At 34.3% G+C, this 12,723-nt stretch overlaps 1 protein-coding gene across 8 annotated transcripts in view; it reads right to left on the bottom strand.

Moving 5' to 3' along the window:
• LOC111147283 (ADAM metallopeptidase domain 22) overlaps positions 1-12,723 on the bottom strand; it is a 220,380-nt gene that overhangs the window by 50,392 nt on the left and 157,265 nt on the right. For all 8 annotated transcript variants that reach the window (XM_022503232.1, XM_022503234.1, XM_022503231.1 and 5 more), the window contains exons 9-15: positions 11,351-11,425; positions 9,676-9,747; positions 8,671-8,837; positions 7,059-7,143; positions 5,960-6,050; positions 4,690-4,741; positions 626-725 (exon numbers count right to left, since the gene is read on the bottom strand). In XM_022503232.1, the coding sequence (XP_022358940.1) occupies positions 626-725; positions 4,690-4,741; positions 5,960-6,050; positions 7,059-7,143; positions 8,671-8,837; positions 9,676-9,747; positions 11,351-11,425 (642 nt within the window). The remainder of the gene's footprint in view (positions 1-625; positions 726-4,689; positions 4,742-5,959; positions 6,051-7,058; positions 7,144-8,670; positions 8,838-9,675; positions 9,748-11,350; positions 11,426-12,723) is intronic.

The following is a 12,723-nucleotide window of genomic DNA, read 5'->3' as shown; positions in this document are numbered from 1 at the left end:
GAAACCATCTTTGCAATCTAATCATTTTTCGGAAAACACAGTCTTATTTCTACCTGCTTTCTATTCCCATCACAATAGCCCAAAATGCTGGGGTGCCTGGGTGGCTCAGTCGGTTGAGCATCCAACTCTTGACTTCAGCTCAGGTCAGGATCCTGGGATGCTGGGATGGAGCCCTGTGCCAAGCTCCATGCTCAGCAAGGAGTCAGCTTGAGATTCTCTCTCCCTCTCCTGGTGCCCTTCCCCTAAGTTGCTTTAAAGCTGCCTTTATTATTATTTTTTAAGATTTTATTTATTTATTTGACAGAGTGAGGGACAGCGAGAGAGGGTACAAAAGCAGGGGGGAGTGGGAGAGGGGAAAACAGGCTTCTTGCTGAGCAGGGAGCCCGATGCAGGGCTGGATCCCAGGATCCTGGGATCATGACCTGAGCTGAAGGCAGATGCTCAATGACTGACCCACTCAAGCGCCCCTAAAGCTGACTTACAATGCAGATATTTTGCATAACTAGCATATGGACATATAAGCCAAGCTGGAAAGTTCTCTTTTTGTAAAAGCCAATGGCTAGATATTTACATTTATAATACCTCAGAAAGATTAATAACTAATAACTCTGATCACACGTAGTACCTTAGAAGGTTTGTTGAAAAGGCAGGCACCACCTCCACTATTCAGAAAGTCATGATACTCTTCAATATTACACTGGGTGAACTTTTTAGGAAGATAATACCTGTAAGAAAAGCATTAACTGGGTGTAACTTAAGTCTCCCTTATCTGTATGCTAGTCTTGAACATTGTTAAAATTGTAACATTATTCTTAAAAGTGACAGAATAAATTCCACTATGTCAGCATTTGTTTTAAATCCATAAGACTTTGATTCTACCAGTGTATTTCTAAATTCTTCACTTGGTCTAAGGCCATACCACCCTGAACGCGCCCGATCTCGTCTAAATTCTTCACTTGGTGACTAATAGTGACAATGGGCCATTCCTTATTAGCATATACATTCAAAAGAAACACACACATACCTGTATTTTCAATCAAAGAGCATAGGAATAATGAGTCTTTCTTAAATATAAAAACCGGATTCCAAACTGCAGGACATTTTATAAAATAACTGATTTATAATCTACGAATGTGTCAAAGTCATGAAAGTCAAAGAAAAACTGAGGAACTGTTTCAGACTGAAGGAAGGTAAAAGACATAAAAACTAAATGTGACGCGTGATTCTGAAGCATCTGTTAATGGCATTTCTGAAATACAGAGCTAATCTTGAGTGAGGGCTAAGAAGTAGATCATTTTATTGGTTGCATTGTGGTTTTGTAGGAGGATGCACTAGTTTGTAGGCAATGCACACTGAGGTGTTTGGGAGTGACAGGGTACCGAGCTAGCAACTGATGATTCAGAGGATGAAAAGGTTCTCTGTTACTATTCCTGCAACTTTTCTTAAGTTTAAGATTATGTCAAAAAAAAAAAAAAAAAAAAAAAGTATAGCAAAAACAAAGAAAAAGTAATAAAGGAGAAGAAAAACAGATTGGCAATATGTATTAAGAACCTTCAAAATGGGAAATATCCTTGAATCTAGTAATTCTACTTCAAGAATTTTTTCTTGAGGAAATGACTACCTATATATACAAAGATGTATCAACAAAGTAACTTACAGTAGCATGATTTGTAATAGCAAATGCTATGAAAATCACGTAAATGTTTAGAAGAAAACTGTTAACTGTGATATATTAATGAAATAGAATACCAGGGAATTATTAATAATCATGGTATTAAAAATACTCAGAAATGCTGACTATATAATGCTCACTAAAAAATAAATAATGATATATACAAGATCCAAAGTTTATAAAAGAATAATAAAAATGGAAAAAAATACTGATTAGTAGTACTTTAAAAAGGAGAAAAGGAGTGACAAAAATTTAATTTTCTGTGTTTTTCAAAAATCGTTTTACACTGAGCTTTTATAAAAGATGATAACAAGTAGTTTTTATAAAGTCTCTCCCACCAGCCTTTATGCACTATGTGCACTTATATCCCTACTTCTTTCTAGCACAGGGGCTAATGCTTTGTGAATCAGTGAATGGAATTTACAGTGATTATTCACCCTAAACTAATTTCTCAAGTGTTTCATGCCAAATAAAGGTATTCTCAGCTTACATTAATCTGACTTATTTCACTTCGTTCATTTCATCTGCCTTCCTTCTTTCTATATATCAACAGTAGGAATTTGTGGATTGCTCTTGCTTTCGCTGTGTCACACACAGTTCTTTATGGTGACCTGTATCAAATAAGATGACTTCCTCCACCGTGCCACAGCTCTTTGAGCACCTGAAAGCAGAAATCTCCCAGGCTCTTCAAGAAAACTTCTTTTTTGCAGGATAATGTATCTATTATATTCAATGCTTTCTCAAAATTTTAATTTTGATACCTATTAAAATTTAATTTTTATACCTTTAACTAGGGCTGGTATTAATTTCAACGTGCTTTTCTACGTGCTTTCCAACATGTAGCAGTACACAGAGACTTCACAAAGTAGAAATGAGAGGGGAAGTGCCCCCAGGAAAATCATGTCCATAATTAGTACTGTTACATGGTGTGTGACATAGCTCAAATGACATAGAGCATCACGCCAGGCAATGTTTTCTTTAAAAAGCTTTTCTCTTGCACACACTTATTTGATGTAAGAGCAGTTCCAATGCAAGAGCTATGCACATTTCTGAGTGTCACCTTCTGATTTTGCTACACATTACACTTAGTCTAGGTAGATGGCCTGTAAAATTTTGTTTTTAATAATTAAGCAGAATAATCGAACACAACATACTACATAACTTTCAAAAGACAAGAACCACTAGCTTGGAATTTAGTAAGTGTTGGAAAATTACAACTATGGAAAAAGACGTTTACTGTTCCCTTTTATTACTAAACAGAAAGTCCAAAGATATTTTGAAAAATATTTTAATACATGTTTCCAGATACATTCCCTCTATCATTTATCTTCCTTATCATGCATTTCTTAGAGGAGTTCAAAATGCAAATATCAATAAATATTTATTGAAAATCAAGTGTATCAAGGGATTATGAGGTGTGAGGTCAAACAGAAGTACCTACTAGTGTAAGATGTAATTGTCAAAAATTTACAACTAATTGGTGAGGCAAAGCATAAGGACTATATGGAATTAAATGACAATGCAGGTATTAAAATTATAACAAATCTCAAATGGCTAGAAATGTGGTTGGAGAGAAATGAGAATTCCAAATGAAAAGAATATATCAAAGGAATCAAAGGAGGCTGGAAATTAATGTACATTCATGGTAAGCAAATTTTTAAGAAGCTTAAAATCCGTGTAGGATTATGGCTAGAAAATCAAAAAACCTGGAAACCCCTGTCTTACTATCATAATAAGCAAACCAACCATGAACAGCAGTGGAAAATGAGGTTATAAATGAGCCTGAAGAAAGATTATGCACATCCAAGTACTGGAGGAAGAACTCCAAACCTTAATTCTTCAGATAACAGAGACTCAATAAAAGTTCAGAGCAGGAAAATGGTATGATTCATGTGCACGAAGAGGAGAATGGAGGAATTTGTGCTGTATACATTCAATGAACCAGAGCTGTGTATTAACAGCATGGATAAATCTTACAAACATAAAGATCAAAAAAAGCAAATCACAGAAGACTACATATGGTATGACTCACATAAACTAAAAACATGCAAAGCAATGCTATGTATTACTTCAACATACACATATGAACAATAAAAGTATTAAAAGGGACTTGTGAATAGTATGAACCAAATTCAAGACACAGTGACTTTGGCTGGGGTTGGGGAGCAACAAGAGAGAACACAAGGGGGATTTAACTACGTAAGTGTTTTTTTTTTTAGGTCGACTGAGGGTATATATAAGGTTTCACTCTTCTACTCTTTATGTCTTTTCAATGATGATGGAAATGGAGTTCAGGAGGGAAAGGGGGAAGCTGAAAGTTGCCTGGATGTCTGGAATGTCATTAACACAATAAAAGCTCAAGATGATAAAAGTTTACGGCAAGGAGTAGTGATGAGCTTGGCATGAAAGGAATGGTTGTACAATTTACTAAGAAAAAATAAATACAAGATTGGACCCTAATAGTGTGTGAAGGGTATAGAAACAAAAACCTTTTTGGGAGCACAGAGGAAATAGATCTATCTCTTCCCTACTCCTTGCTCAGGGATGTACTACTGGTAGCTTGAAATCAGCCCTTGTAGGAGTATTTACATCACAAAAATCAGAGCAAGCTAAAAATCCAGGCTCTTTTCCTGTTTTTGATTTTGAGAATCAGTTTACCAGCACACCACTGTTTACAACCTATTTAACTGGAATTGAAGAGACAAAAGAAAAGAAAATTAGTAGGTAAGCCATGAAGAACAAAGCTGTCCCTCTCCTCTTATTTTTCTAGCCTAGATGAAAGGCTAACAAAGTCTTTGCTCTTCTATTTTAACTGATAACAATTGTTTTCATAAATAAGAGATGATTTTGTGAAAATATTTTATAATACAGAGCCACTGAGGAAACCTACGGCCCATTTTCTTTTTAATGTCAGTGGTGAGGTTCCATGCACTAAGTTGTTGGTGTCATGTTCCGAAGGAGACAGCAGCACAGCAGGGAAAGGAAAAGGGAATTATTTGCAAATAGAAGTGGCTCACCCAGTGTCTCCCATTATGCATCCGGACCACGTGTCCTCACATTTACACTCACCTAAGGGAAAACGAATACACATGCCTTTTTACAAAGTGAAAACAGATGCATTAGAGTGGTCTATTTTGAAAAGTATATCTTCACTTTATTCCTTAAATACCTTTTAAAAAGTAATACCTGCTTTCTAATTTTCCTTATACTTGAAGTTTTGCATGCAATGCATAATAACAAAAAATCAACTTTGGCTACATCAAGATTATATAATTTTTACTAAAATAAAATCTTGATATTTAAACAAGTGGCCTTATTTCTAAAGCATTCGTTGAAATGCTTTAAAATGGCTTAACAACCCAATACCAATGAAACAGCATCATTATAGGATTCTGGTTTCACAGTCCCTTATGGGAATTCTTAGGATTTCTTGTCTAGTTTTAAAACCTCTGCACCAAAGCTGCTGGTAGAAGGCAGTACAATGTATTGTTTAAGCAGAAAGGCTTAAAATACCTGGGCTCAAAACGTGGACTTGCCACTTACTATATGAGTAATCTTGGAGACGTTACCCTTTTAACATCCAGTCACCTTATTCTGTAAAATGGGGCTAATGATGGTTATCTTGTAGGATTATCTTGAGGATTAAATGAGTATCTAGATGTAGATAATACTAGCATTTGATTATCTGTCTTATAACAGGCTTCAGAAATGGTAAAAGTTATTAGTCAAATAAACAGTATTTATATTTGTTATTAAAATAATAAGATAAACAGGATTCCAATCAACTTTACTCCAAATACATGATGTTTGACTATTCCTGGTGAATTAACGTTACCTACTTGGGAAAATATATTCTTGCTAGATGCTAATCCTAGTATAGTTTATATTTTACTGAGCCCGTTAGCAGGCAAGTTCTCCTCTGTGGCCATAGTAAGAGATGTTTTAAATAAACCATAATAAAACGGTATGCCTTGAACCTATAAGCCTAAGATTCTGTACTGACCATTTAAAATGACCAAACTGAGCTTATTTTGTCCTTTTTTAAGGTTAAATTCAACAATGAATTTATCATCACATAGCTTTAAATGTTTATTACACATGGATAAATTTTCACCTGCACGACAAACACCTTGAAACATTTTTGAAGAAAATACTGTATGCCCCAGCTGTTTATCTCATACCACCACCCAAACTCTTTTGATCAAACAACTGAATTTAAAATCTCATTCTCCAAAACACTTACAGAGAGTCCATTTTAAATACAACTAAACCACAGGGTGAACTTACCACTTGCCAACTTTCTTTTGTCTGAGATAATACCAATATTATGGGCTAATGACTGGGCGAGTGTAACGGCCATTAAATCAGTTTTCCCAAACTGAAAAACAAGAGCAAAAACAAAATACATGTAAACAAGAATTATTTTTTATTTAAGATGGCCCAGAGAAAAATGTCACGATATATTTGGGATCAAGTAATTTCTAAAAATCCTAATTAGCAGAGGTTAAACATACAATAGATAAAGCTAAACAATGGAGCACTTAGGAAAAGCTGAAAGAAATAAACCCACATTTGATTCAATCTAACAAGGAAGACTAAAAGCCAGAGAATCACTACCTTTTGGGCTTAGAAACTTAAGTTTAATTCTGAGTATAAATTTTACCAGTGACATATCTGAAAACCTTAATACTTGTATATACTTCAGTCCGTCTTTTAGATATTAATAAATCTGTACATTATATGGAACTTATTCATTTTTGTGTGTCCACTTGCATGCCCAAAATTTTCCCAAATTAAATAGAATGCGGCTTCAGAAAACAAACAGTATGAGTGACAGGAAGTGGGAATGATCTGTGATCTAAAGAAACTTGAGACCTAAAGATATTTTCTTCAATATGTAGATTCAAGTAGTTTTCTTCTAGATCACTTCCATGAGACTTAGGGCCTTAGGGGTAAAAAGAACTCTTTGGAAAATTTAATCTATTTTTTCATCCAAAAATCTGCCAAATATTGAAGAAGGAAGAAAATTTCCAGTTGGGTTGTTAGGCAATAAGTTAATGCTCCATGAATTACTCAATTCTCCAGGAAATCAGCCAAAGTAACAGGGCCTTATTTTTAATAAAAATAAAAGTAAAGATTTTATTTATATAATCTTTAAATAGCTAAATTTGGAGATTATACTAGTAGAACATGAAAGAATTATCAAATATTATCTTCCATTATTTTCCTATTCTCTGTCCTATGGTCATTTATAGCAACCATATTGGTTGTGAATAAAACAACCTAACACCTAGAGAATATGGAATATGAGAAATTATCTCTTAAATATTAGGAAAACATTTTCAGCCATCATACCACTTTGTATTGTACAGATGTTCACACCTACTTCATTCACGCCTCCTCCTTTCAGCAACGAGCAAATCCCACCAATATAAGCCGCCCCGCTCCGGCTACTCTCAAATTGACTTCCCCTTTTAGAAAAGGAAATGAAAAATGCTTACTGTTCAGAGTTCCAAGTATCACTGTACCTCTCATTATTAATTTACCACACTTATTTTCTCAATGCAAATACATTCCTATTTTGTATATTCCTGAGATAAAGGGAGGAATGTGAATATTGTTTACACACGTAACTGAACAAAAGAGTTTCTGAAAAGGATGTTTCCCCACATGAGCAATAATACCTTCAACAGAACTATACTGGTTTAAAAAAATCACTAACACAGTGTACTCTGAGAAGGGATACAAAATCACTTCTGTGGTATTTCTGATCAAAATGCCCAACTTGAATCTCTTAACGGGAAAACATCAGACATCCCCACGATGGGGAACCTTCTATAACATAACTGACCTACACTCTTCAAGAATGTTAAACCCAAAATAAACAAAGAAAGGCAGAGGAAATGTCCCAAATTAAAGGAGACAGAAGAGACAGGACAATTAAATGTGATGCATGACCTTGTATGAGATCCTGAATGGGGGGAGGGAATTATCTATCAAAGACATTATTCAGACAGTTGGAGAAACCTGAATATAGGTTACTTAAAAGTATTGTATCTCGTTACATTTTCTAGTTTTAATAATTTAAATATAAATTTTAATAAAATGTAATAAAAATTTAATTGATAAAAATTTAATAATTTACTACAGTGATATAAGAGAATGTCTTTATCTTTAGGGAATATACATGTATTTAGTAATGAAGGCCCAGTAAGTGAGTATCTCCAACTTGCTCTCAAATGGTTCGGGAAAAAAAAAAAAAATCGATAGATAAATGGATGAAAGGAAAAAAGGAAGGGAGGGAGGGAAAAGGGAAGAAGGAAAGAAAGAAGAAAATCATAAGCAAATGGGGCAAAATGTAAATAATTAACAAATCTGGGTAAAGAGCATATATCTCCTTGTATTATTCCTGCAACATTTCTATAAATGTGAAATTGTGTAAAATGTAAAAGTTACACAAAAATACACTCTTTTACTTCCATTTATAACTTCCTTCAACAGATCTTACTTTACAAAATCGTGTTTTTTAAATGCTATAATATATAGTCTGCTATTATATCAAATATGAATTTTACCTCAAAAAAAAAAAAAACCCATGAAATTGAGAAAAAATTAAAAACAAACTCCAGAAATACTAAGGTCTCACCTTAGAACCAAAGCAAAGGGAACACTAACATTTAAAATACGGAAACTTTAAATATAATTCATCTGTCAAGAGTATTCTTTATGAGTATTAACAATACTTTTACTCAATAAATGTTCTGCTTAAATCTCTTGAAAAGTAAATAAAAATATACATACAATAATAAAATAACTCAAAAGTAAACTTTTTACACTTTCATGACAACTCGTAACAACCTACACTTTAAAACTCCTTTCAAATGTATTGCCATGTCAAATCTTACTTTCATTATACAGGAGAAAGGATACATCTCAGTCTCAAGTAATACAGCATTTATCAGGGAACCAAAAAAAAGCAATAAATCAAAGTTACGTACGAAAAAAGGTGAACTGCATCACTCTTCTCTTTGATAAAATCCCTCCTGTATTTCATAAATTCACGTAGGGTAATCAGTGGATTTTCAGATATGGCAAACTTATTGTCCGCTGCCCAGGTTTCCATGGCAACCAATACTATCCTTGTCTTCAGTTGATCTTTATATATCTGGTATTTAACAAAAGAAACACACCAGTTATACATGTGGTAAAGTCAAATGATTTATGAACAGGACTATAAAACTCCTTTTATGAAAACTCTTGGGTTTTAGTTAAAGGTAAAAACCTCTATTGTCTTTAAGGGAGATAATTATTTCTCTAATTCACATGCATTTTCCTTGAGTTACAGAGAGTCAAACTCTTTACAACTAAAACCCAAAGAAGAATGCACTAGTTAGAAACAAAAGAACACTTTTTGACAAAACGTTTGCAACCTTTTTCAAGGATCTCCCCACTCTGTTTTCTGGGACCCTGGAGAAAGATTTCATGCATTCCTGGGTTTCCCAAGCGAAGAACAGAACAACGAAGACTCCCCTGGGATATAATTTCTATGTAACCTGACTGGCCCCAATTAAACTCATGGAGAAGCTACCTACAGTGCCTTGTCAAGAAAAGATTCAGAAAGTAAATATAGTGGGATTACTAGCGCATGATTCATACACAAACAGGCACTCTCTTGAAAATAGCACAACTGCCTATACTGCTTCTCCAATGTTGGAAGTACTCTGTTAAGGACTAGGACTCAACTTTTTATTTTTCAATGTGGAAAACATAAGGAGAAATTTCAAGCATCAATCCACGGGTAACTTTGACCACCCCCTTTTATCATCTTCCCAGTCAGAGATCAAAATCAATCAAGTCCACAGCAAGGTAACGAGGGACTTAAGGGACACCTTGCCAGACGCTCAATTCAGAGCACCAAAAATACAAGAACCATATTGTCCATTCTGTTAGCAATCAGGAGATGACATTCTTCTATGGCAATACTGAATCTAGTTGATACTTACTAAATCCGCCATGTTCACCACAGATTTCGCATATGTATTAGTATGTACAACTGAAAGCCGATGTTTTTTAAACTGAAAACAAAAGAAACAAACAAAAGTGAAGGGCTTCCAAATAATCACCTCGGCAAAGAAAATACGGTGTAACTGAAACATCTCTATGGCTTTCTATAAAAAAATTATAACAGTTAAGAACTAGTTCCTTATATGCTGTGTAGTCTGAGGCAAGGCTCTTAAAATTTTGAGGCCTCAGTTTACTCAAAGGTGAGATGAAATAAAAATACCTATTCCATTCATTTCACAAGTTTATTTTTAACACAGAATTGTTATTAAAAATGAAAAAACATATGAAAGTTCTCTATGAATTACAAGACATGCAAATACAAGTAGGGTAGATAGCCAGAAAGTGTATGTGAATACTGCTATAACTTTAAAAACTCACTAGTTCTATAAGACTTAATCAGTAAAGGAGAAGAAAGCCCTACAATAAGGGTCACAAAGAGGTAGCTAAAAGCTAGATGTGGCTGACATAAACCTTTTGTTTGGCCTCAGTAGTGTTTTTAAAACCAGGAAATATCATGTAAAACCTAGTTTTGGGCTTCGCTTATAATTAGCATCCCCCCCATGGTGAAAACGAGCAAGTACGGAGAGGCAACCACTCCCATTAATCAGGTCAGGTATCTTTCTTTTGCCACAAGCCTCACCCCTCCCTATTGTTTCACATCTGGCTTACTTCATTTGTGTTATCTGCCTATAGATCTCTATAGACATCTGAATGTGTGCTATTCTAAAAAGTTGAAATTATATGTTCTTACAACTTATTCTGATCATATAAAAATCTCAGGAAACAGTAACATTCACTGACTTCAAAGAGGTTAGAAAGATAAAACTTAGTTCTAGCCTGAACCAAGAAGAAAAACTCAATCTGGATTTTATTAGTTGTAGTAGTAGTAGCAAGAATAGATGATCAATGTTTGCTTAATCATATGCAAATGACATATTTTCCCTCAACTAAATCACTCAAGTAAATTAAAATGCACTTAAACCTGAAATTAAGTAAAATACAGCAATGTGCTTCACTGAACATGTTTAGTTTAAAACTGTGGTTTTATAGAGCAATTAACATTATAACTCACTGCTGTGCTGTAAATGTAAGCCACTGCCTACAACATGCCCATGAACTGAAAATACATACTCTCGGTCAAAATAAATGACTCAGCAAGAAGGAAGTTTTTTCCAGATTCCTATCCTAAAATCTTCACTGCTTGCCTATATAAGCATTTCCATATGGTTTGCTGCATAGCAAGCCAGAAACTGAAAAACTCCTTTCCTTTTATTAGGATAAAGTTGTACACTGCAAACTACAGTGTCATATTACTGGTGCCTTGCTGATTTCCTCAATATACAAATATTCATTAAGCAAATCCAAAGGGTTGACTAATTTTAAGTCAAAGAAATATTTCTGGAATGTCACAAAGTACTCCTAGTTACTTCCACCTAAGAATGTTTCCAAGTTAGAGGTTGTTACTGGCTAACAAAATGCATCGAGATACACAAATGTCTTTTCCAAGTTAAAATTTTCTGGGTTTCTTGTTTCTTCTAAACATATTTCTGCACCCACCAGTTTTACCCCTTGGCCCAGACAAGTTCAACCAACAGACGGTTCAGCAAATCCTACCATCAGATGATCGTTGACAATCATCAGCTCAATATATTTGGTTTCCTCCTCCACATTACGAGGATGTCGACGAAGCTGCAATATGGTAAAAGAAATAGCACCTAAATAAGCCCTCTGAACTTGGCTGTAGCTGTGGAAAACTAAAAAATATGTTACACATTATGTTGCATGCAACCACTTTTCTACTGTTTTGTGAATTTGACTTTTTTTTTTCTTGTTTCCACATGTAAGTGATATACCATGCGGTATTTATCTTTTTTGTTTGGCTTCTTTCATTTAGCACAATGCCTTCCAGGTTCATCCATGTTGTCAAAAATGGTAGGATTTCTTTTTTTTTCAAGGCTAAATGAAACTCCACTATACATATGTGTGTATATATATGTAAATAAAACATTTTCTTGATCCATTCACTCATGAACAGCAACATTGATAACACTGTCTTATATAATAGAAATTTGCTGGCAGAACTTAAATGTTTTCACTAAGGGGGAAAAAAGGTAAATATGTGAGGTGACAGATACATTAATTAATTCAATGGAGACGTTCTTTTCACTATATATATAAAATCATCCCATTTTATACTTCAAGTATTTTACAATTTTGTCAATTAATTATACTTCAATAAGGCTGAAAAAGTGTTTTAATTTAAAAAAACTAAAACATGTGAGAGAAATAAACAACATTTCCACTTTTATCCCTTCAGAATTTGTCTCATTTTTGTCAATTTTACTCAGTTTTTAAACAGGCAATAAATTCATATGAGTCAAAGATTAAATAAAGAACTATAAAGAGGTTCGGGATTGAAGTCTTCCTTTCACTTCTGTTCCCTACCTACCTAGTTGCTAACCTTTCTCCCTACAATGGGTTTAGCACAGAAATAACAGAAATAGTTATGCATATAAAATCAAATAAAACATATATTTGATTTAGTACTTTTATTTATTTCACTAGTTTTTGCATCAGGCTACTTTCATTCACCCAGTGTATCTTGGAGATTGTAACACATGAAGTACATTCTTTCTGGTTTAATTTAAGCTTCTGAGGATCTCTGAGAGGATACAGGGGGTGTCTAATGGACACTTTTATCCTATAATATCCAAATCTGGGATTGAGAATGCCCTTTCTTCCTCTGGTACAGTTCAAGGGATCCCCAAATGATATAAGAGCTTTGTTCAGATAGTTTTGAGAACTTCCAGGCAGTTTTTCATTATCTATTACAGCTATATTATATCTGTCTGTTCAGTGACGATTTTCTCCACCTTCAAAATCACAATCAGTGGATGCTACTGGTAGGACACTAAGGCAGCCATATACAGTTCGTCTATAACACAGTCTTTAACAAGAGCTGTAAAATGAACGTTTTCCATAATGCC

This window comes from Enhydra lutris, unplaced genomic scaffold (genome assembly GCF_002288905.1).
Source record: "Enhydra lutris kenyoni isolate GAN:26980312 unplaced genomic scaffold, ASM228890v2 scaffoldscaffold16, whole genome shotgun sequence".
Classification (NCBI taxonomy): domain Eukaryota; kingdom Metazoa; phylum Chordata; class Mammalia; order Carnivora; family Mustelidae; genus Enhydra; species Enhydra lutris.
The sequence above is the reverse complement of the archived record's forward strand: the minus strand, read 5'-3'. Positions and strand labels throughout refer to the sequence as shown.